Source organism: Mastigoproctus giganteus, chromosome 8, assembly GCF_048544385.1.
Source record: "Mastigoproctus giganteus isolate SK-2022 chromosome 8, ASM4854438v1, whole genome shotgun sequence".
In the NCBI taxonomy this organism is placed as follows: Eukaryota; Metazoa; Arthropoda; class Arachnida; order Uropygi; family Thelyphonidae; genus Mastigoproctus; species Mastigoproctus giganteus.
Genome location: NC_143582.1, coordinates 46,203,984 through 46,227,172, shown reverse-complemented (window position 1 = coordinate 46,227,172; position 23,189 = coordinate 46,203,984). Strand labels below are relative to the sequence as shown.

The 23,189-nt window shown below is 36.1% G+C and overlaps 1 protein-coding gene across 2 annotated transcripts in view; it reads right to left on the bottom strand.

Annotated features, from left to right (window-relative positions):
- LOC150081505 (uncharacterized) overlaps positions 1-23,189 on the bottom strand; it is a 363,757-nt gene that overhangs the window by 125,168 nt on the left and 215,400 nt on the right. For both annotated transcript variants that reach the window (XM_090379341.1, XM_090379342.1), the window contains exon 8: positions 3,924-4,259. In XM_090379341.1, the coding sequence (XP_090235467.1) occupies positions 3,924-4,259 (336 nt within the window). The remainder of the gene's footprint in view (positions 1-3,923; positions 4,260-23,189) is intronic.

Below are 23,189 nucleotides of genomic sequence, written 5' to 3'. Positions count from 1 at the left end.
AACTCATGGTGTCTTGTCAATGATATACAGGAATTTTTCTAGAAGGGATAAGGATGTGATTATCCCCTTGTATAAGGCAATGGTCAGGCCACATCTTGAGAACTGTATGCAGATCTGGAGGCCTCATTTTAAGAAGTATGTAGAGCTTTTGGAACGAGTACAGAGAAGGGCAACAAGATTAGTGAATGGAACAAAGTGTTGCTCTTACGAAGAAAGGCTTAAGTTTTACAAATTATAGTGTCTGGAGACTAGGCACCTGCATGGTGATCTGATTGAGGTGTATAAAGCCTTGAATGGTTTGAGCATGCTCAATGCTGATGGGATTCTTCCTCTTGCTCAGAATAATCAGGAGGTCATAAATTCAAATTGAGGAACGACAGCTGTAGAATAGATGTGGGGAAGTTTGCCTTTAGCCAGCGGGTAGTTGATTTATGGAACAGATTTCCATCTTTTGTTGTGGAAGTTGATAGCCTCAATAAATTTAAGGCTGAGCTGGACAGGTATTGGGAACGAAGGGAGGGGTGAAATGGGAGCGGGTTTTTTTTTTTTTTTTTTTGGCTGATGCTGCATAAGCTTGCTTTCTTGCATCGTATGCCTGTACTATTGCTAACTGCTGCTATGGATACAGGGATGGTTGAGTGGGAGAAGCCAGAGAGTGGTAATCAATGGACACTGCTCTTTGTGGACTAATGTTATTAATGGAGACCCTCAGGGTTCAGTGTTGGGTACATTGTTGTTTTCTATTTAAAATAAATAAATGCACAAGGCATAATACTTTAAGAGTTTGGTATCTATATAATATCGGTGTTTAGATACACCATAGATAACTCTTAATAAACTACAAAGTAGTTGTTGTAGGCATCATTTGCTGTTTCTCATATTGTGCTCTGCCTTCACGACGAGTTGCCATGATATTGCACTACTTCAAATAAGTAACTCTTCACTAATAGAGAAGACTATTGTTACTTATTCTCAGTTGATGTTGGTACTCAACTGAGAATAAGTAACAATAGTCTTCTCTATTAGTGAAGAGTTACTTATTTGAAGTAGTGCAATATCATGGCAACTCGTCGTGAAGGCAGAGCACAATATGAGAAACAGCAAATGATGCCTACAACAACTACTTTGTAGTTTATTAAGAGTTATCTATGGTGTATCTAAACACCGATATTATATTGTTGTTTTCTGTATTCATTAATGATACTGATGATGGTATATCAGGCTTAATTTTCAAGTTTGCAGATGATACGAAGGTCAGCAGGGTTGTTAATAACACTAATGACAGTGCGCTGCTGCAACAGGATCTAGAAAAGTTGAGTAGATGGGCTGAGAAGTGGCAACTGAAGTTTTAACATTGATAAATGTAAAGTACTGTATATGGGGAAACAGTAACCCCAGAGTAACGTATCAACTGTGTGGTACTACAGTGACAGTGGTAGAGAGTGAAAAGGACCTGTGGGTAATTTTGCAGGCAGATATGAAGTTTTCTGAGCAGGCAGACTGTCTGCAAGAGTACAAGTCTGGAGGCCTCATTTTAAGAAGGATGTAGAGCTGTTGGAACGAGTACAGAGAAGGGCAACAAGATAAGTGAATGGAACAAAGGGTTGCTCTTACAAAGAAAGGCTTAAGTTTTGCAAATTACAGTGACTGGAGACTAGACACCTGCGAGGTGATCTGATTGAGGTGTATAAAGCTTTGAATGGTTTCAGCATGCTTAGTGCTGATGGGATTCTTCCTCTTGCTCAGAATAAGCACCTGAGAAGGCATAAATTCAAATTGAGGAAAGACAGTTGTAGGATTGATGTGCGGAAGTTTGCCTTTAGCCAGCGGGTGGTTGATTGCTGGAACAAACTTCCATCTGTCCTTGTAGAAGTTGACAGCATAAACAGATTCAAGGCAGAACTAGACAAACATTCGGAGTGAGTGGATGAGTGAAATGAGAAGGGGGTGTGTTTTTTTTTTTTTTTTGGCTGATGCTATATAAGCTTGCTTTCTTGCATCATGTGCCCTTGCTAATGTTAAAGTCTGAATGTCTTTATAAATATATGGTCTATAAATGGCCATATATTTATAAAGACATTCTTTAAGATATATTTTAGCCAATATCCATGAATGCCATTAATGTAATGACATGCTGTTTAGTCTTAGATCTCTGAATTTGGTATAAAAACATCAGAAAATTTTGTCCTTCATTTTCCACGAATGCTAAAATTTTAAGTACCTAATTGAGAGAAATCTTTATTTTTTTTTTTTGCCATTACAGTGATTACTGTCTTGCATTCAGTAGTTTGTGCCACATCTCTGAATGCTACAATGTTGTATAATTATTATTATTATTTTCATCTTCAAATATAAAATGGGTTCATGCTCTTTTTCAATAGTACAGTGGTGTGTTTTAGGCTAAACTGAGGATAGGGAACAACTTTCCCCACTGAGAAAAATGAAAATGATTAGGCTAAATTTTAATTTAGAAATCATAAAACCTAAATGGTAATCCTTAGTCCAATTTAACATAAAATCCAAAAAAGTTTAGCCCAAATATGAAAAAAATGTCCAGACAACAAATAGCCCAAACATAAAAATAAGTTGAGATAAGCTCTCTGGTTTCTTTTAATTGAAACACCCTGTGTGTTGCTTGTTTTTGATAGACTGATGTTTGATGCTTTGCTACTTCACTTTTGGTGAAAACAGATGGCAAGAATCAGACTACTTTGCTGAGTGCTTTCTGGACTGGTACTCCCACTGCTCCGGAATCACATAAGTCACTGATAGCATCGGATTCGCATCACAGTGTATCTTCTATCATAATGCTATGTTTCCTTTATGTTTTATCATAAAATTAAAGATCTTTTGGGTAGGATGTTACCAGGATCTGCATCTGTCACTTCACTCATTTATTCATCACCTTCTCTTTCAGGAACTCTGTGGCATGTGGATTACACATTATATATCTCCTGTGCAATTTAACACAATGTAGTCTTTACAATGTTATTTATGTCATAAAAAATATCCTCATTGTTGCATTGTCGCTATCACATTCACTTTATATTTCACAACAATTGTGCAATTATTGTTGTTGTTCTTCAGTGACTAACCATCTTTTTTTGGGAACCCAAAGAACTTTCCAAAAATGCCCTAAATATTTCATGAATGGAATGTGTGGACTGCACTGGAATCTTTCAGGATGTATGCCTGATTAATCCCTTCCACACATACACCTTATTACAGAATGTCTTACTAACATTTTGAAAATTCCATTTATTCAAACATTAACTGATTCGAAACATTCCTAACTGATATCTTAAAAAAAAAAGCCAAAAAAAAAAAAAAAACCATCCTGACAAGCAAGGTCGATGCTGTACAACATCACAATTTGAAAACAAATAGATGAAACATTTTTGTATACTGTAATTATATACACAATATGCCTGTCAACTTTTGTATAAACTTGTTTTCAAATGGTACAATAGTACTAGCATTTTCCCCATATGCTTCAACTTATATGCAAATCTTCAACTTATGTTGCAAATGATTGTGAAACAAAGCCCATTAAACTTAATCATATTTTTTCATTTGCAAACTGCTGTAGATGTTCCATCTACTGATCTAATTCTATACCAGGGACTATCACATTTCATGCTTTGTTATGAATTTGTCTATCAGTTCAATAACTGACACATTTCTTGAAAAGTATTGTGAGTTTCAGTTTGGCAGACTGATGGTTAAAGAGTGTGAAAGAAACAAAAAATTGCTTCAGATACTAAGAATTGCTTGGAGCAAATAGAAATTACTTGGGGTTGATTTGACCAGCCTAACTCTGATACTTTCAAAAATTCAGAAGTCTTTATATACTGCTTGTAACTAACTGCTGATTTAAAATTTGTTTTCAGAATGATATACAATTTAATAAAAAAATTTTTCACCTTCCTGAGCTTGGTACAATAACTTCTGCCTGAACATTGCTCGTTGGATCTATACCTAGATCTGGAGAAGAGAGAACAGGATGGGTAACTGTTGGTGGAAGAGGTGGTATGGTAGTAGTATGTACAGTAACTGGCTGATGGGTACCTGGTGCAGGTGTTGGTCCCAAAATGGAGCCATAAGGATATACGATTGGGCCACTTGAAACTGGGGCAGCCACTGCTGGAGAAGTGGTAAGTGGATGTATTATACCAGATACTCCTTCAGGGCAAACAGACATTGATCCTGATGCACATCCTTGTGTTTCCATTAGCTGCTGCAATGCTAATTCATGCTGCCTATTAAGAAGAAAATAAATCTCATTAAATTATCCATTAACTAAATGTTCATAACAGTAATTAATATAAAATGTCAAATATATCAAAGAAGATATCAAACTTCCTACATCACTTGATATTATTATAAAATTATAAATGTATCCATGCTCAGCAAATGATCAAATCGCAACTCGGCAAATCACAGAAACATCACAAAAAAAAAAAAAAAAAAAAATTTGCATCATCTGTTTATCCAGTGTGTTACAAGTTGTCTAATCTTTATATTTATTCTAATTACCCATTTCCACAACACCAGATGAAAGTTCTTTCCAACAAACAATTACTCTCAGACCAAAAGCAAATTTTTACCATCTATCCTGCAATCATCCTTTATCAATTTAAATTTGTTCCCTTATGTGTCACTGGAGATATAGTAAGGATGCCATCAGATTTCTCAATTTAAAGTGTTAAACTTCTGTCAGATCTCCTCACACTATAATTTATCAAAATGAAGTCTTTCTTGGTAAGAGTATCCTTGTATGCCCGTTGTTCATCTTTGCACCCATTCCAACAATCACATCCTTCCTAAAATGGGGGTTCCATACTGGCAGGGAATGCTCAAGGTGTGGCCTAACCATTACCTTATACAATAGCTTAATCACCTTGTTCTTTCTGAAAAATTCCTAGTATATAGCAAAATCCAGTGAGCTGTCTTAGAAGATCTTTGTGCAGAGATGTTTGCACTGCATGGAGAACTCGTGTTGGACTGTACAATTACCCATACGTCTTTTTTTGTTCACCGCACCTTCGGAGTGATACACCCATTTGGGATATTATTCTGGGGTTGCTATTATTCATATGCAGTACTTTGGATTTATCAATATTGAGCCTCAACTGCCACTTTTGCCATTTTATCTATTTTTTCTAGGTCTCTTGTTGCTGTAATATATATATATTACAGCAACATGATATATATATATATATATATAGACTCGATTTTCCAGGATAGATGGTAAAAAAAAATCCCGGATAATCGATTTCTCATTTAATCCAAAAATCCCTGACATACGTAAGCGTTACGTTCCAGGACTTCTTCCTTCGTCAAGTTTTACATAACTCAGGAATGACTAATAACATATTGCTACTATATTATTATTGAAAAATCTGAATTCAGTGCGATACTTGTTAAGGTTTGACCATTTTCATACATCCTTATTATTTTAATTTTCTGATCCAAATCAATCGCTTTCCTTTTCTTGGTACATTTACTAGTACCGCTGTCACTTATTCTCTTAGTCGGCACCATGATAACAGTCAAAATGAAATTTTCTGAAAAGAGCTTCACAGGGTTAAAGCGAAAACTCACTCTATTATCACCCCATGCGAGCTCACATTTTACTAAAGCACATTTCTGGAGGTCACTACCATAAAAACAATTTGCACTTTCTGGTTTACTGGGCTTTTCTGTTAGTGCAAGCAATTATAAATGAATGGTAAACTCAATCTTATTGCATTTGTGATAATACCGATAAGTGGAATTCTGTGGGTTTTTACTTTATTATGGTGAAATGTGTTCCTCTTCATTGATATCTTCAAAAAAAAAAAAAAAAAAAAAAAACATAAATAAATTTTAAGAATCTTCTCTTCTTTCCTATTTTCTCACTTGTGAAATTTGCGCGTGCCGTGATCGTCGTTATTGATTACTTATTATTATTATTTTTTTGGTTTTAAATTTTACAATCCTAAAAAAAAAAAAAAAAGAGTGAAAAAAAATTTACGCAAGTCCAAAGTTGCATAAGTCGGGGATTACTGTATCGAAAAATGTTCAGCAATCTACATAAAAAATATGGCAATAGATAAAAAAGAAAAAACTTAATGCACTACTCGCATGTCCAATATACGATGCTTCCCTTTATTTTTTATGATGTCTATTTTAAATCTAACAGCTTCCCTTTATTTGTTACGATGTCCATTTTAAATCTAATAGCTTCCCTTTATTTGTTACAATGTCCATTTTAAATCTAATAGCTCCCCTTTATTTTTTACAAAGTCCATTTTAAATCTAATAGCTTCCCTTTATTTTTTACCATGTCCATTTTAAATATAATAGCTTCCCTTTATTTTTTTTTACCATGTTCATTTTAAATCCAATAGTTTCCCTTTATTTTTTACAATGTTTGGTCACCAACATTATAATGGTTCTTTAAAGATTTAATGGACGCACCATTTTCAAACTTTTGAATAATTTCAAGTTTTTGTTCAACTCAAGTGCAATTCTTTTGCGTTCACCCATCATCTTTGCGATTTCTAAACAAAAAAAAAATATATATATATATATATATACAGTCGGTCCTCGTATAACACGTGTTTGCATTACACGAATTCGATCATACACGATTTATAAATAGGGGAACGTTATCTTATATAACACGAACCGAATTCGCTTATACACGATTCGCCTTTGTGTTTACAAGAAATGGCAGTTGAATGCGGAATCACCCCAACTGAACGCAACACGATAGGAACGAAGAAGATTCTGAAAATGTATTTATGTGTTTTATATCAGTGAAGGGGAAACACATTTCACCATAATAACGTGAAAACCAACACAATTCCAGCTATCGATATAATCGCAAATGCAATTAGATGGAGTTTACTACCAGTTTATAACTACCAGTTTATAACAGATTCCACTAGCAGAAACGAAACTGGAAATTGTTTTTATTGTTTTATGGTAGTAACCCCCAGAAATGTGCTTTAGTAAAATGTGAGGTGTTAATAGTGTATCTCGGCCTTTACGGTGTTGTTTATTCAGTTGCTACACGCGCGCAGCTTTGTTTCTGTGTATCAAGCGTGCCGCCTCGTTTGTGATTGTGCTTTATTCTCTAAAAATTAGTAAAATACTTAAAAGGTGTGAAAAGGAAGCGTCCTGGCTAAGACACTGCAGATTCAGAGAGAGAAAAAAAGAAGCAATATCGATAAACAGAGGCGGACTGGGTCAAAAATTCTTACCCGGGAAAATTTGTAGTGGCCTCATACTACAGTTTATGGCCAAAATCACACCGGCCTTCGGCCCACCGTGGCCCCGTAAGGCTTATGGCCAGTCCGCTTCTGTCGATAGAGAAAAAATACGAAATTGTGAAACGCTTTGAGCGAAATGAAAGACCATGTGATATTGTACGTGCTACAGACCTAAATGAGGAAACGCGGAGAATTACAAAGAATGCAGAGAAAATAAAAACAACTTTCATAGCGGGAACAACTCAAAGTGTAATTAAAATCCATTAGATTAAGACACAAAGAATTGGAAGAGATGGAACGGCTGTCATCTCTTTGGATAGAAAATCAAACAAAAAGCAAGTTTGCTTACGATAGAAGCAAAAGCATTAGCAATAGTTTATTACGACTTACGTATTATAATTTATACTTACGTATTATAAAATACGTAAGTATTTTATTACGACTATTTTATTTAATATAATAAATTTTTTACGAATAAAATACGTATTTTATCCGTAAAAAATACTTTTTTAGTATTAAAAATACTAAAAATACTTTATTATAATAAAATATTATTTTTATTACGTATTTTAATCGTTATAAAATACGTAAGTATTTTATAACGATTAAAATTACCCGATTATTTATTGTGTTTGGTAATGTTTTGGTTCCAAATGTGTGTTCAATCTTGGGTGGTCGGCACCTAACCCTACTTTTCCCATAGGGCCTGTTGTTTATATTGCACGATTTTGCATTGCACGAGGGTTTCTAGGAACGCAACTATCGTGCTATACGAGGACAGACTGTATATATATACTATAAAAAAAATTCCAGCATCCCTGACATAAATAACAAAACAAAATTGCCTTTTTGCATTGCAACGGAACAGAACAATCGACACGGCGCACTAAAACAAACTAAACATTTCTCTTTTCTTTCTTTCTTTTTTTTAAAAATTTTTTTTTTTTTAGCGGTGGGTGTGAAGACACCGTGGGTTGCAAGATAATAGGTACACTAATCTTCCAATGACGATTTAAAGGCCACTTCTTGTCACTTATTTATGACTTGCAAAACATCTGTTTATACCTATTCTAGTTATTACTTGAATTTTATGATTTCTGGTAAATTTTTTATTTTTAATTTGGAGTTTGAACTGTCCCGGTTAAACCGATCTTGGTAAATTGAGAGTCTATATATATGTACATATATAAGGTAGAAGTAATAAATATATTTAAAAGTGCAAACACGGAGGTGTAAATTACACAAAATGCCAAAACTAATAGAAGGATAGCAAAAATAGGAAATATTGAAGGCAGGAGAAAGAGAAAATCCTATATGATATAATGAATTAAATAAAATTATAGGCTGGATTGGATAGTCAATTTAGAGAGAAGGGAACTGTAAAGCAAAAATGATTAGTTTAATATATGAAGTAATAGCAAGTATTAGATAAGGGTGGGACAGTTTGGTTATAGGTCCAAAAAAAGGGGGAGGAAATTACAAAATTAAGATCTGATGCTAGCTAAAAATAAATATTGATACACAATCAGGCATTTCATCAGGGGACTACACCTGATCATGTATCATTTGCATAAGTATACTTATCCACATATAAGCAATATATATATATATAAAAAAAGCAGAAAATGAGCGAAGAAACAAATAAATAACGACAGAAGTGGAAATGGTAGAAATGTGTTAGGAATGTGTGTAAAAAAAACTTTAGAAAAAATATTAAATATATAGGCAAAATTATAGGGCAATAAATAAATTTAGATCAGCACTGACAAGATAATGCTGAGGCCAAAAAATGTGGCAACATTTTTTTTTTATTGTTTATTAACCTGTATATTGTTTCTATATGTTACATGACTTGTTGTTGATTATTGCTTGCACATCCGTTTACATTTGTGGTCATCTTTTTCGTCTTTCCTTCTTTCTCCTAAATTATTATTTTCACAGTTATATATATATACTCCCCCGATGGTATTCTCCACCTTGTTGCGGTGGGGGGGGGGGCTTGCGTGTCCCGATGACTCGGAGAGCTAAGTCGGCGGTAGCTTAGCTACTGGTAGGGCCTCCCAAGCCAGACAGGTCAAAGGGTAGGAGGCCAGACTAAGAGAGATACCCCGGCCCTCCAGGTTGGGGGTTGCTGCAACAGGCTAGCTCCTCGTTCAGTGTAAAAAATACACAAATGCTAAACGATCTACAAGTGAAAATGAAAATGGACTGTACTTGTAGAAACGACTCAGCAAACGGAAAAGGACTATGATTTTGGGATGCTGGAATATTCAAGGCCCTTCAACTAAAAGAAACTTTCTTTCAGATGAACTACAAAAATTCAAGTTAGACATCGTCATGTTATCAGAGACAAAGAAAAAGGGATGTGGAGAGGAAATAATGGGAGAATACTACCATTTTTGGAGTGGAGTTGATAAGAGTGCAAGAGCAAGAGCAGGAGTTTCTGTTGCTGTTAAAAATAAATTGAGACACAACATCAAAAACTGGCAATTTATTAATGAAAGAATGATCTCATTGGAACTGAAAATATACGGGAGAGAAATATGTATTTTGGGAATATATACCCTGACTAACGACACCGCCGATACCTTGAAGGATGAATTTTGGGAGGATCTGAGAGAACTAATAGAAAAAATTCATAAGAACAAAGAGATATTTCTAATGGGCAATTTCAATGCAAGAGTAGGAACTGAACAAAATAGCAAAGTTATTGGAAGATTTGGAGAGAAAGAGAGGAATGACAATGGAGATAGACTATGCAATCTATGTGAACAGTTCGACTTGAGAATAAACAACACACTTTTCCAACACAAGGATATCCATAAATATACTTGGTCACAGGAGACAAGACAAATTAGATCAGTTATAGATTACATTATTTCAAAACATTCAGGGACATATGTATTGAAAGATGTCAGAGTTTATAGAGGAACTGAATATGGATCTGACCATTTTCTTGTTAAAACAACACTGAGGTGGAACTGGATTAAGAAAATGTGTGTGGACAATCAACAATGCAGAAAAGGAGAAATGCTACAAGTGGATCAATTTAACATTGACCTACTCCAGGACGACAGCATTAGAAACAACTTCACCCAAAGACTGGATGCTGTAATTAACATAGAGATAAAAGGTAATACTGAAGAAATCTACGAATATTTAAAAAATACTGTTAAAAAAATAGCTCATGAAATCCTAGGCAAAAAAGAAGAGCCAAGGACCAAAAAACCTGGATTACAGAGAAAGTAAGAGCTACTGTAGAGGAAAAGAAACTTGCATATCAGAAATGGCTGGGTGATAGGAATGATGCATATAGGAACATTTATGTTGAAAAAAAGAAAATAGCCAATCGGTTGGTAGCAGAAGCGAAAAATGAAGAATGGGAAAGGAAATGCGCAACTATTAATAGCAAATTGGGCTTCAAGCAATCAGCGGAATCGTGGAAGGTCCTTAAAGACTTGAAAAAACAGAATAAACACAATGCTGGTTTGCAATTAATATCTTTGAAAGACTGGACGGAGTACTATGAAGGACTTTTAAAAGAAGACTGGGAAGAGTTAAAGATGGAGGATTTTGGTGTAGAAGACTCAGGCTTAAAAGTTTCTGTTAGGGAAGTGGAACTCCTGCTAAAGGAAGGAATGGCAAATCACCTGGACCTGGAGTAGTTTACATGGAACTTCTGAAATATGGAGGAAGAGCAGTGGCTGTTCTGATACAAAAACTGTTAAATAGTATACTGAGAGGAGAAGAAATACTGAAAGAAATGATAACAGGATATATTACATCAATTTATAAGAAGGGCGATCGGAAAAGCTGTTCAAATTACAGAGGAATATGCATCCTGAACCCACTGTTAAAGATCCTTGGAAAATGGATCAGGAACTATTTAGAAGCCCGAATCGAGGTATCAGAAGAACAAAGTGGTTTTTCAGCTGGGAGGTCATGTATAGATCATATCTCAACAGTATGATAGATCCTTGAAAAATGGCAATCAAAAGGGAAAAAAAATCTTTATGATTTTCACCGACCTTGAAAAGGCATATGACAGTGTTCCAAGAAAACTCTTATGGGAAGCACTGAAAGAGGCAAATATTGATGGACAACTGATTAACATTATTAAGGCAATTTACAGGAATAATAGATGCAGAATTAAAGTGGGATAAGCTTTGTCACCTGAATTCCACACTTCAAAAGGCTTATTACAAGGTTGTTGCATGTCACCAACACTTTTCAAAATTTATATCGACATCTGCCTAAGATCCTGGTCAAAAAATGTAATAAAATGGGATTGACGATTAATAAGAACAACAATATTCACAATTTACTTTTTGCAGATGATCAGGTGGTGATAACACAAGACTTAGAAGATGCAAAGTATGCATGTCGTCAATTGTTTGAGGAATATAAACAATGGGGTCTAAAAATCAATTTTAGCAAGACTGAAATGTTGTCTTCAGGGCCAGGACACGTTCTAAATATTGCAGGTTTTAAAATCAAACAGTTTGATAAATTCAAATATTTGGGATCAATCTTGCAAAGTGATGGATCATCCCAAGCAGAGATCAATAACAGAATTACAGATGGCAGAAAGGCTATCGGCATGTTAAACTCTGTTCTGTGGAGCAAAAATATCCTAAATAAAACAAAGAAACTTATATTTCAAATGATTGTACAAAGTCTTCTATTGTATGGAGCGAAAACCTGGACATTGAATAGGTGAGCGGAAAACAAATTGCTCTCCACAGAAATGGATTTTTGGAGACGCTCAGCAGGAACTTCTAGAAGAGACATAAAACAGAATGAAGACATAAGAGAAAAAAAATGGAAGTGAAAAATACTATTATTGACACCATCAAAGAAAAGTGTCTAACATGGTATGGACATGTAAAACGGATGCAAGAAAACAGATATCCAAAGGCTATCCTGGAATGGATACCTCCTGGAAGAAGGAGAAGAGGAAGACCTAGGAGGACATGGATGGATGGAGTACGGGAGTGCATGACAGCCCGAGGCTTAACCGCCCAAAACACCTTGAACCGCACTTTACGGCGGGAAAAAATTCCTAACAAGAAATAACTTGTAGGCTGAGGAAACCCATTGTAAATGGAAACACTCCTCTTGAAGAAGTTTTTTTATATATATATATACATATACATATATATATATAATATTGATAAAAATAAGATGTAATGAAATTTCTGAAAGTGTTAGCAAACAAGAAAAGGTATTAGAAAATTAATAATATTAAACTGGGATATGGATCCGGGGTACTACTAGTTATAGCAGAAAAAACTGGAAACCATAATGAAATATAGGCAAATATATTGTTATCGGTGTATTAGGTGGAGCTGCTGAACTGTCAGGTGTAATTACCATGGAAAAATTGAGAACACATGTAAGGTAAAAACAGAATACCCAAAATAAAATAAAATTATGGTTTAACATAAAAATAAATGATAGTACCTAAAGCCGTGGGTTCTAAGACTTTAACTACTTTATCAAGGTTCGGCAGTGAAAATCATAGAAGCCACCAACAGTAAGTGGGGTTTCTGTTATGATGTACACGTTGAAAAGAATGTGTACATATACATCATAACCGACCTGACAGAGACCAAAAGGAAGGATTAAAATTAAAGAATATATAAAATAATAAAAATAAATAAATATTTTGCCTTCTTTTAGATTTCATTAATTTTTTCTTTTTACAGGAATCTATTGGCATTATTCTAGCTTTTTAGCTTTACTTTATTTATTTATTTTTATTATTTTATACATCCTTTAATTTTAATCCTTCCTTTTGGTCTCTGTCGGGTTGGCTATGATGTATATGTATGCATTCTTTTCAATGCGTACATCATAACAGAAACACAGACCCGGATTACTGTGGTGGCTTCTACAATTTTTGCTGCCGACCCCATTGACGATGTTGTTGTTGTTATTTGGTTTTTAGGAGCATTAGCAACTAAGGCCATATTGCTCTAGGGATATGCAGTGGTCAACCCTGACCTTTCCGCATCCTCGGTATTTGGTGGTCATGGGCTCGAACCCCGGTCTAATCAAGAAGCGTGTGCTACGCACTGCTGCTCCTACCCACCTGGCTATGGAGGCGCCAGCCATTGACAAAGTAGTTAAAGTCCTAGGACCCACGGCTTTAGGTACTATCATTTATTTTTATTTTAAACCTTAATTTTATTTTATTTCAAGTATTCTGTTTTTACGTTGCATGTGTTCTCAATTTTTCCATGGTAATTACACCTGACAGTTCAGCACCTCCACCTAATACACTGATAACAATATATATATATTTTTTTTTTTTGAAAACCCCAAGCAAGAGATATATTAGAACCTATAGTACTTAGTACTGTGCATGGGTTGAAGGTTGAGAGAAGATACTTGTTGACATTAGACTTGAATTTCTTTAGACTGCAAGTTTCAGAAAATATGTATGAAGGGCAGTTGAAGGAATAAGTGAAGAAGAAAATGGTAGTTGAAGGAATAAGTGAAGAAGAAAATGGTAGTTGAAGGAATAAGTGAAGAAGAAAATTTGAAGCCGGACAGTTAGGAGATGCTGACTGGATGCAGCACACATTCAGACTGGTTTTAAAGTGTGTGTGGGGGGATCATAGAAGTCAATTCAGAACAGTACTCATAAAAGTAACTATAGAAAAGGTATGCAGCAGAAACAGAATGCCTATGAGACAGAGTGGAGAGACTGTTAGAGATGGGTAATTAATTAACCTGTCATCTGAATGGAGTCTAGAAGCCTGAGAGAGGTTTTGGGGTCACTGCCCCAGATGTGGGAATAATATTTGTGTGATTCGGATCAAGTGGCCTAATTTTGAAGATAGTCCCTGCTCGACCATCTTCAATTTTGCTGAAACTTGGTGTAGATGTTTAAACAGGTTTCCAAAGAAGCTGTGCAAAAATTCAGTTCAAAATATAGTATGCTTGAGACACCAGCACCTTTTTTGTGGAGGTCACTTGTGTTATGCGGAGCAAATCACAAAAAATTTTCAAGTTTTAAGTGTTACTGTTGCACAACATTGAAGGGTAGTGCTCTAAACTTGGTATACCTTGTTAACTTTTGGAAGAGAATGCAAATATTTTGGTGTCCAGGCATTTTTTTTTTTTTTTTCACATTTCTTACAATGCAGTCTAAAACTGGCACCAAAAATTTGTTGCAACAAATTTAAGCAAGGCTTTTGAAATAAAAACCTATGGTACCTTCTTCTTTGGGCATTCCATTTAACATCTGCATAAATTCATCCTAACTAAATATGAGCTCTTATACTCATTTGCTGGCTCAGATATTTTCCTTCAAAGATAGATTCAAAATTTGAAAGTCAAAATTTGACCTATCTTTAGGGGCAAATATCTTAATGTGAGACACTTTCAATTCTCTCATTTTTGTCACCATTGGAAAGAGCAGGTTTAAGCAACAAGAATCATGGTTTTTCAGTTTTGTGTTTTGCTGTTTAAGGCCTAAAAAATGGCCTTAAACATTTTATATTTTCCACATAATATTTGCACTCTTATTTGATAGCGAAGTTTCACATCTCAATAAGGACAGAACTATTGCATTTACAAGAGTGAAATTTTCTGCAATAAGTTCTGTATTTTTTACGGGGGGGGGGGGGGGGGGGGGCACAAATGGCAAGAAAACAAATTGCATGGATTTCTTTAGTGCAAGTTCCCAAGCCTGAAAAGTGGCCAATATTCAGGATTCCAAGCATAAAGATGATGCTCTATTGGTTTCTAAGCTTGAAAGAAGTTATAACTGCAACAATTTATTTAAAACACAATACAGGTAGTTCTCGATTTTACGAGTTAATTCGTTCCTAGAGTGCACTCATAAAGCAGGAATTTATTTCCCATAGACATAAGGTTAAAAATAGGGCTTACGTTCTCAACAATGAAATTAGTTAGCTAATTAGTTTATGTTTAAACAATGATTGATTTATCGAAAGAATTGAAAATGAAGCCTGTAAAATCAAGCAAATTACAATAATACAGAAATTATTTACAACTTACAAATGTCAAAGAAAGTTTATTCTTCATCATCATTGACTAAATGCACACTCGTTGATCACTCATTACTGGCTCGGCACTTATTGGTTTGTTGCACAAGGAATCGTCTTCTTCAGAAATGCTTCAAGAGGCATTTGTTTCCAAGATAATCTTCTCTTGTAATTATAAATTTCACGATTGCACGCATACGCATTTTCAGCACACACAACTAACACGATTCACGTGGAGTAACAAGTTTATGAAGCTTAAAATAAAAGGAATGAAGAGAAGATTCTGAAAATTTATTTATGTTTTTTATACGATTGAATATTTCAGTAAAGGAGAAACACATTGCACCATAATAATGTAAAAAAAAACTACACAATTGCAGCTATCGGTATTTTTGCATATGCAAGAAGATTAAGTTTACTACCCATTTATATTTGCTTGCAGTAACAGAAAAGCCCAATAAACCGGAAAGTGCAAATTATTTTTGTTTTATGGTCGTGACCTCCAGAAATGTGCTTTAGAAAAATATCACAAAGGCGTTTAAAATCGATTCTTATGACGGAACACATGATAACAATGAAAGTGTAGTGCATTTTAATGATTTGAATTGGTAACTAATACAATTTACAAACCACGCTCACGACATTTTATATGGCCTTAAGGTCACGCTTGTGACCTTAAAAATTACATTTTAGAGAGATAATAGCTTAATTATACAGCAAAACTTTCAACTTCTGAGACCTTGAAACAAATTACCAAAAAACTGTGTTACCGGGTTCACATTACGATATTTTAACGATACGATGGTGTCTCTGGAACTGATTAATATTGTAAAGCGGGATACACTGTATTATATAGCTCTGCACATGGTTTGGAATGCGGTATTTATGAATGTTTAACATTCATTTTTTGCTTTTAATGTTCATATTTTCGATTTTTTTGATACTTGGGGGGGGGGGGGGAAACCTCGTAAACCAGGGAACTCATAAAGAAAGAACTGCCTGTACAATTTGAAATAAGCAAGTGGTTATGAAGATATTGAATCTCTGCTTCGTAATGGACTGGAATTTTTCATTGATGGTTGATATTACCACTTCAGGCAAGCTATATTGTTGTCCCATTGTTGTTTTTGGAGCTGGAAGATTGGAAATAATTTGTTGTTCAGGAATCCAGCAAACATCTTGTCTAGCAGGTCAGTGAAATGAGCAAGCTGCGCCATGAGGATGCATGAAATTTATCAATACATCATGTTCTTCAAATGAAATTTCACAAATATTTTTCAATACACCAGTTATTGTCATAAATACAGGCAACGTATTGACTAGGTTGTAAATTAACAATTGGTACATATTGAATATTGGTTTCACTAGTCTGATTTATATGAGCTACAAATGATGATGCGTGACATTTGATACTCTGCAAACATGAATTTGTCTTGTATCAATAGGAATGAAGTGATGATTTTCTCTTGTTTCAGCAATTGTATGATCGTCTATGAATCATTTCGCTTGAAATGGCCTTACTTGCTCAAGTTCCTCTTTAGAAAAAAAACAGATTTTATTCCAGTCACATGCTTGTCACAAAATTCAAACATGTTTCTTAGTATCAGGATTTGGTTTTCATTTGGGCATTGGAGACTTGCACGTGCTACCAATCGTTTTATTGTTCCACCAATTTCATCACATGGTGACTTGACATGGCTAGTGCCAAAGAAATTCCATTTTGCACTGATATCAAAATCCTTCTGATGATGACACAAGTTAATAAAATTCTTAAAATTATTGTACTGAGCTGCAGAACCATCACTGAAGTAGTAAACGTGCCTGATTTCTGTCACGAAACTCTTCAAATATTCAATTAAGTTGGTTAGAAAAACATGCATGTCAAAGGCAGTCACTGATTATGGAGAAACTTATATTCTGAAGTTCAACATCCTTGTAATAAATGACAAATGGATGCAATGCAGCCTGGCTATTCTCCCAGTGGAACCCTTGAACAGCATCTTGCACAACAAATGAATAATTTTCTGCAAAATCCATCAAGATGACCAATTCTCCTGTCATTAGGCTTTCCTTTGTTGACTTCAAATGGTAGCGTTGATGTCTAGATGACAGGAGAAGTTGAATATCTTTGTACTCAAAATCTTCTGTTGTTAATTGCATTGTGTCCAGTGTGTCACTCTGTCAGTGTGTATTCATTGCTTGAATTCAATGATATCTTCTGGTTCATTGTTTTCAAAAATATTCTCTAGAAACTTTTTTAATTCATCTATTCCTGGACATTTTTCAAACTGATGAAGCATATAAGCTTTTGAATCCAAATCACAGACTGTTTTACCAATAAGAACCTTGTAATCACATTCAACAGGACTTGCTGCTAGCATTGACTTGACATTTTGATGGATTATGCATACACATACAGAATGTGTTCTTGGTGCACTAACTGTGACACACCACCTGGGTCGAAGTTCACTAAATCCAACGTCAGATCTATTTCTATCTTGATAGGTTATAAACATTTCCTTCAAGTTGCTGAGTAGTAGCTGCTTTTGCATTTGCATTTCTAATGGAAACATAACCTTTCTTTCCAGGGCATATCCGACTAAATCAATCATCTTCAAAAAATTCCATCACCTTTCGCTTTACTTGCTCAGAAAGCTTTTTTCCTTGTTTTTTTTCCCAGGTATGGCCATGATTCCTTCTTCTGCTTTAAGTTTTCTAGATTTCTTGACCATTCTTTCTGACACACTAAACTCTTTCATTGTTTTCTTTATGGACCAACTAACTGGAGCTAGTGTTAATATTTGAAGTATTTCTGAATGACTTGATACCATCAACTTTTCTTTAAATTCTTTCAGCAGCTCAATGTAATCTAAGCAATTTCCCCACAGTTTGACTTGCACTTGGCTCCATGACGTCACTTTTTTTTTTTTTTTTTATGAAAACTCCAAACACGAAAGGTATCAAAACCTATAGTACTTAGTACCGTGCATGGGTTGAAGGAGAAGTATGGGGGGGGATGCCGGAAACTTTGCTCTAGAGACTAAACATGGGTTTCACCACTTCAAGCCTCCAATAAGCAAAGTGGTGGTATTTCACCGGTTGATGAAAGTCATCTAGATCCAAGCCACCAATAGATGCAATTTTACTGGCAATTACATCTTGTACTTGACTTGTCTTCCTTTTGGCATAACCTTGTGAGTCTCTCTTAGCCATTCACTGAAATTTCAGAGGAGAAATATCAATAGCCAACTCCTAAACATGAGAATGTAGCAAATGGAAACAAGAAAAGATATACAAAAACACAAAATTGAGTTAAATATTTCAATCAGACATGCAATTATGCTACATTGTCCTCAATCTTGAACCTGTAAAGCTGCCTAAATTTAGGAGCAGACCTAAAGTTGGTGTTTTTTGGCTTTATAAAAGATTAAGAACTTTCAAGAAAACTGATTTACACCATTAAATGAGACTTTAAAATTACAAAATGACAGTTGGTTCTGAGCAGGATGCACGTGGTTAGAAAGAATTTGTTGTTTCTGAAACAACTGCACTTGCTTGTATCCAATATGTGATAAAGTATAACAAGTTAGGTCAGTGGTTTCCAACCTTTTTTTAACAACAGCACCCCAAGTTATTCATTTTATTTTGCGGCAACCCTACCGAATTTTCTGCCTGTTAGATCGATTCTCTCCCTATTTGTGTGTGTGTGTGTTTGTGTTTTTTTTTTTTTTTTTTTTTTTTTTTAGGTTGGAGGTTGACAAGGTGAAAGAAGATATTTGTTGACAATGGACTTGAACTTCTGTAGACTGTAATTTTCAGGAAATATGTATGAAGGAAGGTTTTTCCAGAAAACAGCAGTTGAATGAATAAAATAAAAGAGAGAGCGGAAATTATAGAAGCCAATTCAAAAGAACAGTGCCCATGGAAGTATCTGTAGAAGAGGCATACAGCAGAAACAGTATGTCTATGAGACAGTGAGTGGAGAGACTCTGTTAGAGATGAAACATTAATTAACCTAACTACCTTCTTCTGAATGGAATCAAGAAGCCTGACAGAGGTTTTGGCGGCACCACCCCAGATGTGGGAACAATATTCTATGGCAGGGCAGATTTGCGATTTGTACAGAGTGAGCAGCTGTTTGGAAGAAAAGTAACATCAAGAGCGAAAGAGAAAACCAAGTTTTTTAGATGCAGAGGAAGCAATATTTGTAATGTGCTTGTGCCAAGAGAGATTAGAAGTCAGGGTAATCCCTAAAAGAGATATCATTTTGCCTAGAAATCGGAGTGTCACTAAAGATAAGCATAGGAGCAGAAGAATCCTTTTTGCGAGATATAAGACAAGACTGAGTTTTAGAAGGGTTGAAATCAACTAATCAAAGAAGAATGCAATGTGCTATAATCGGCAAAACTATGGGCAGGATTTCCAGTCAATGAAAGAAGGTCATTAATATACAACAGGAAAAGAGTGGGGGAAAGAACTGAACCTTAGGGGAACCGGCATTAGTGGAGAAGTTAGAAGACAGAGAGCCATCTACTATCACCCTCAGTGAGCAATCAGAGAGAGAAAACTGGATAACCAATTACTAAAAACAGTTGGCAAACCATAAGACGGAAGCGTGTTTAGAAGGCCTTTATGCCAAACACGATCGAAAGCCTCTGAGATGTCAAGAGCAACTACTTGTGTTTCACTGAACTTTTCCATTGAATTAGTCTATAAATGGGTAACATAAGCCAGAATATCACCAGTGGATTCGCACTGACAGAATCCATACTGGCGATTGTTGATCCGACGGAAGGTTTCTAGGTAATTTAAGAGTTGGCAGTTAATTGATTTCTCCATTACTTTAGAAAGAATAGAAGTAATTGCAATGGGACAATAATTGGATGGGAGGAATTTGTCACCCTTTTTAGGAACTGGTGGAATGAGCAAATTTCCAAGCAGAAGGAAAAACACCTTTGGAATAAGAAAGTGAAAAAAGGCAGCAAAGAATAGGAGTAAGTTCAGGAGCACAGGTTTAGAGAACAAGTGGAGAAATACCATCGGACGTGGAGCTTTCTTAGCATCAAGGTTCGTCAAAATCCTTCTGACATCCTTTTGATGGAAGACCACAGGAGGCTTTATCCTTGGCTGAAGTGACAACAGAACCATTTGGTTTGGATAGAGGTGGGAGCAGAGATTGGCAAAAGTTGCGGCCAATAGCTTTGGCAAGATTTGAAAGTGGAGTGTGGGATAAAGGATTCCATTCCTGCAAGAATAATTTCACTGACATGATCTGAGCAAACGTTGACATCAGAAGTTTTGAAACAGTAATCCGACAAAGGAAAAGAAATCTCGCAGGTCATCCCATTTTGCATTCTTGAAATGCCAAACAACACGAGGTTGGGAATAGCCATGAGATAAAGGCTCCATTGGAGAAGAGACAATCACCAAGTTGTGATCTGAAGTGCCTAAAGGACCTCTCACTTCGACCGTGTACTTAGAAGAGTTGTTTGTGAGAAAAAGATCAAGTGTGTTGGCTGTATGATTAGGATTGTCTGGTATTCTTGTAGGTAAATGAACAATCTGTGCAAGGTCATTAGTAATTGCAAAAGCCTCAGCATCTCGACCAGCTGGGTCTGTGTGACAAGAAAACGGAAGCCAGCTTGAGTTGTGAACATTAAAATCACCAAGGAAAATTACGTCACTGTTAGGAAAGTTGGCCTGGAGAAAGTCAAGTTGCAAAGAGAGGAAGTATTGGATTGGATTGCATTTTATTGGCGCATTAGCAACTAAGGTTATAATGTGCCAAGTCCAGGTAATATATAAAAATTTAACCTATCAGTGACCTAATTAGTTAGGCCACCATGTCCAGATATATAATAAAAAATAAATCAATAAAATGAACAACGATAACATATAAATTTTAAATACGAGTAAAAACCTTTATTGATTTAAAAAAGCTCAAAACAGCAGACACACTGTCATTGTCGGATAAAATCTGAATGAGTGTATACGGCTCAGTCAGATGACTAAAAGCGGTAAAACGGATATTGTTAAAATCTGGACAGTCAACTAAAATGTGTCCGATTGTTAAAATTGTGCCACAGGACTCACACATAGGAGGGTCATCAGCCCTTAGCAAAAATGAATGAGTCAGATGACTATGTCCTATGCGGGTCCGGGCAAGAACAACTTCCTCCTTACGATTCCTGCGCAGACTAGACTGCCACGGTTCAATTATGGGCTTTATAAGATAATTTATTCGCAGTCTGTCTATTCCACGAATCCTGCCATTGGGAATGTATCTTTTGGGGTATTATTTGCCTGTAGTCTGTATAGGGGACTGACAGACAGCAATTATTATTGGGAATTGCTGATTTGGCTGTGGTGTCAGCCAAATCATTTCCCCTAATCCCAATGTGGCTGGGAATCCAGCAGAAGCGGATATCATATTCACGTTCACGGAGGACGTGAATCTTCTGCTGAATGCTAGACAGAACTGGATGAGAATTACATCTCACGGTTATTAAAGCCTGTAACACGCTGAGAGAATCGGAATATAAAATGAACCGTTGGTATTGGCATTTACTAATGTGATCCAAGGCTAACTCTATAGCGTGCAGCTCTGCAGTAAATATACTGCATTCAGAGGGAATCTGCTCCGACGTAGTGCTGTCTGTAAAGACAGCCGCAGATCCCACATATGATTCCGACTTCGAGCCTTCTGTGTAAACTGGCGCAAAGTCAGAATGTTCAGCTCGGTGTGCCGAATAAAGCTGCAGATAGACAGACGATGGAGTGTCCGACTTACCCCAATTTCTAAGGGACAAGTCATGTGCTGGGACATGAGCATGCCAGGGTGGAAGGGGTTTCTTTGGTGTTTTGGCAACCTTGTCTACCTTGATATTAAGTTCTTTGAGTAGCTCTTGGAGACGGATACCAAAAGGACGATTGGCAGTCTTACGGGTGTTGTACAAATTTTCCCATCGTGGCTCAAAAACGAATGGCCACGTAGGATGGTCTGGCAGGGATTTCAGTTTTAAAGCATACTTTAAAGACAACTGCTTACATTGAAGCGATAACGGCGGATCATTCCCTTCAACGTATAAGCTCTGAACTGGAGATGTTCAATATGCTCCAATACCGGTACGGAGAGCCAGATGATGGACAGGATCCAGCCAACGAAGTACCCTGTCTCTGGCCAAATTGTATACCAGGGATCTGTTATCTAGTCTGGATCATACAAGTGCACAGTAGATGCGTAGCAGGGTGCATCGATCCGCACCCCAAGATGTAGAGGAATACTCAGAATATTCAGCCCTCTTGTGCACTTTGTGCAGAGTTGACGGGTGTGATCCAGAAATGTCACCTTTTTATCAAATACGAGTCCCAAAAATTTTGTGTTCACCGCTACTGGAATAGCATTTTGTCCGAGCCTTAGTTCAGGTTCAGGATGAAGATTACGCTTATGACAAAAGTGTACGCGAACGGTCTTCTCCTGTGAGAATCTGAAGCCATTAGCAAGTGCCCAGGAATTAAGGCAATCAATGGCTTTTTGCAGTTGTCTTTCAATAACCCTCATGTTGCATGACTAACAAAATATGCTAAAGTCATCAACATAGAGGGCACTGTTAACGGTTGGAGGAAGTTGTTCTGTGATAGAATTTACTTTGATGGCGAAAAGCATGACACTTAAAACTGATCCCTTTGGTACTCCCTCATCTTGGCTTAAGAGAGGAGAGAGTGAGGATCCCACACGAACTTGGAAAGATCGATTGGCTAAAAAGTTTTTAATAAAAATGTGGAGTTGCCCCCTAAGACCAAGGCTATGCAGATCTTTTAAGATGCCAAATCTCCAAGTTGTGTCATACGCTTTCTCCATGTCAAAGAACACTGACACCAAGTGTTCGCGTTTTAGGAAAGCATCCCGGAT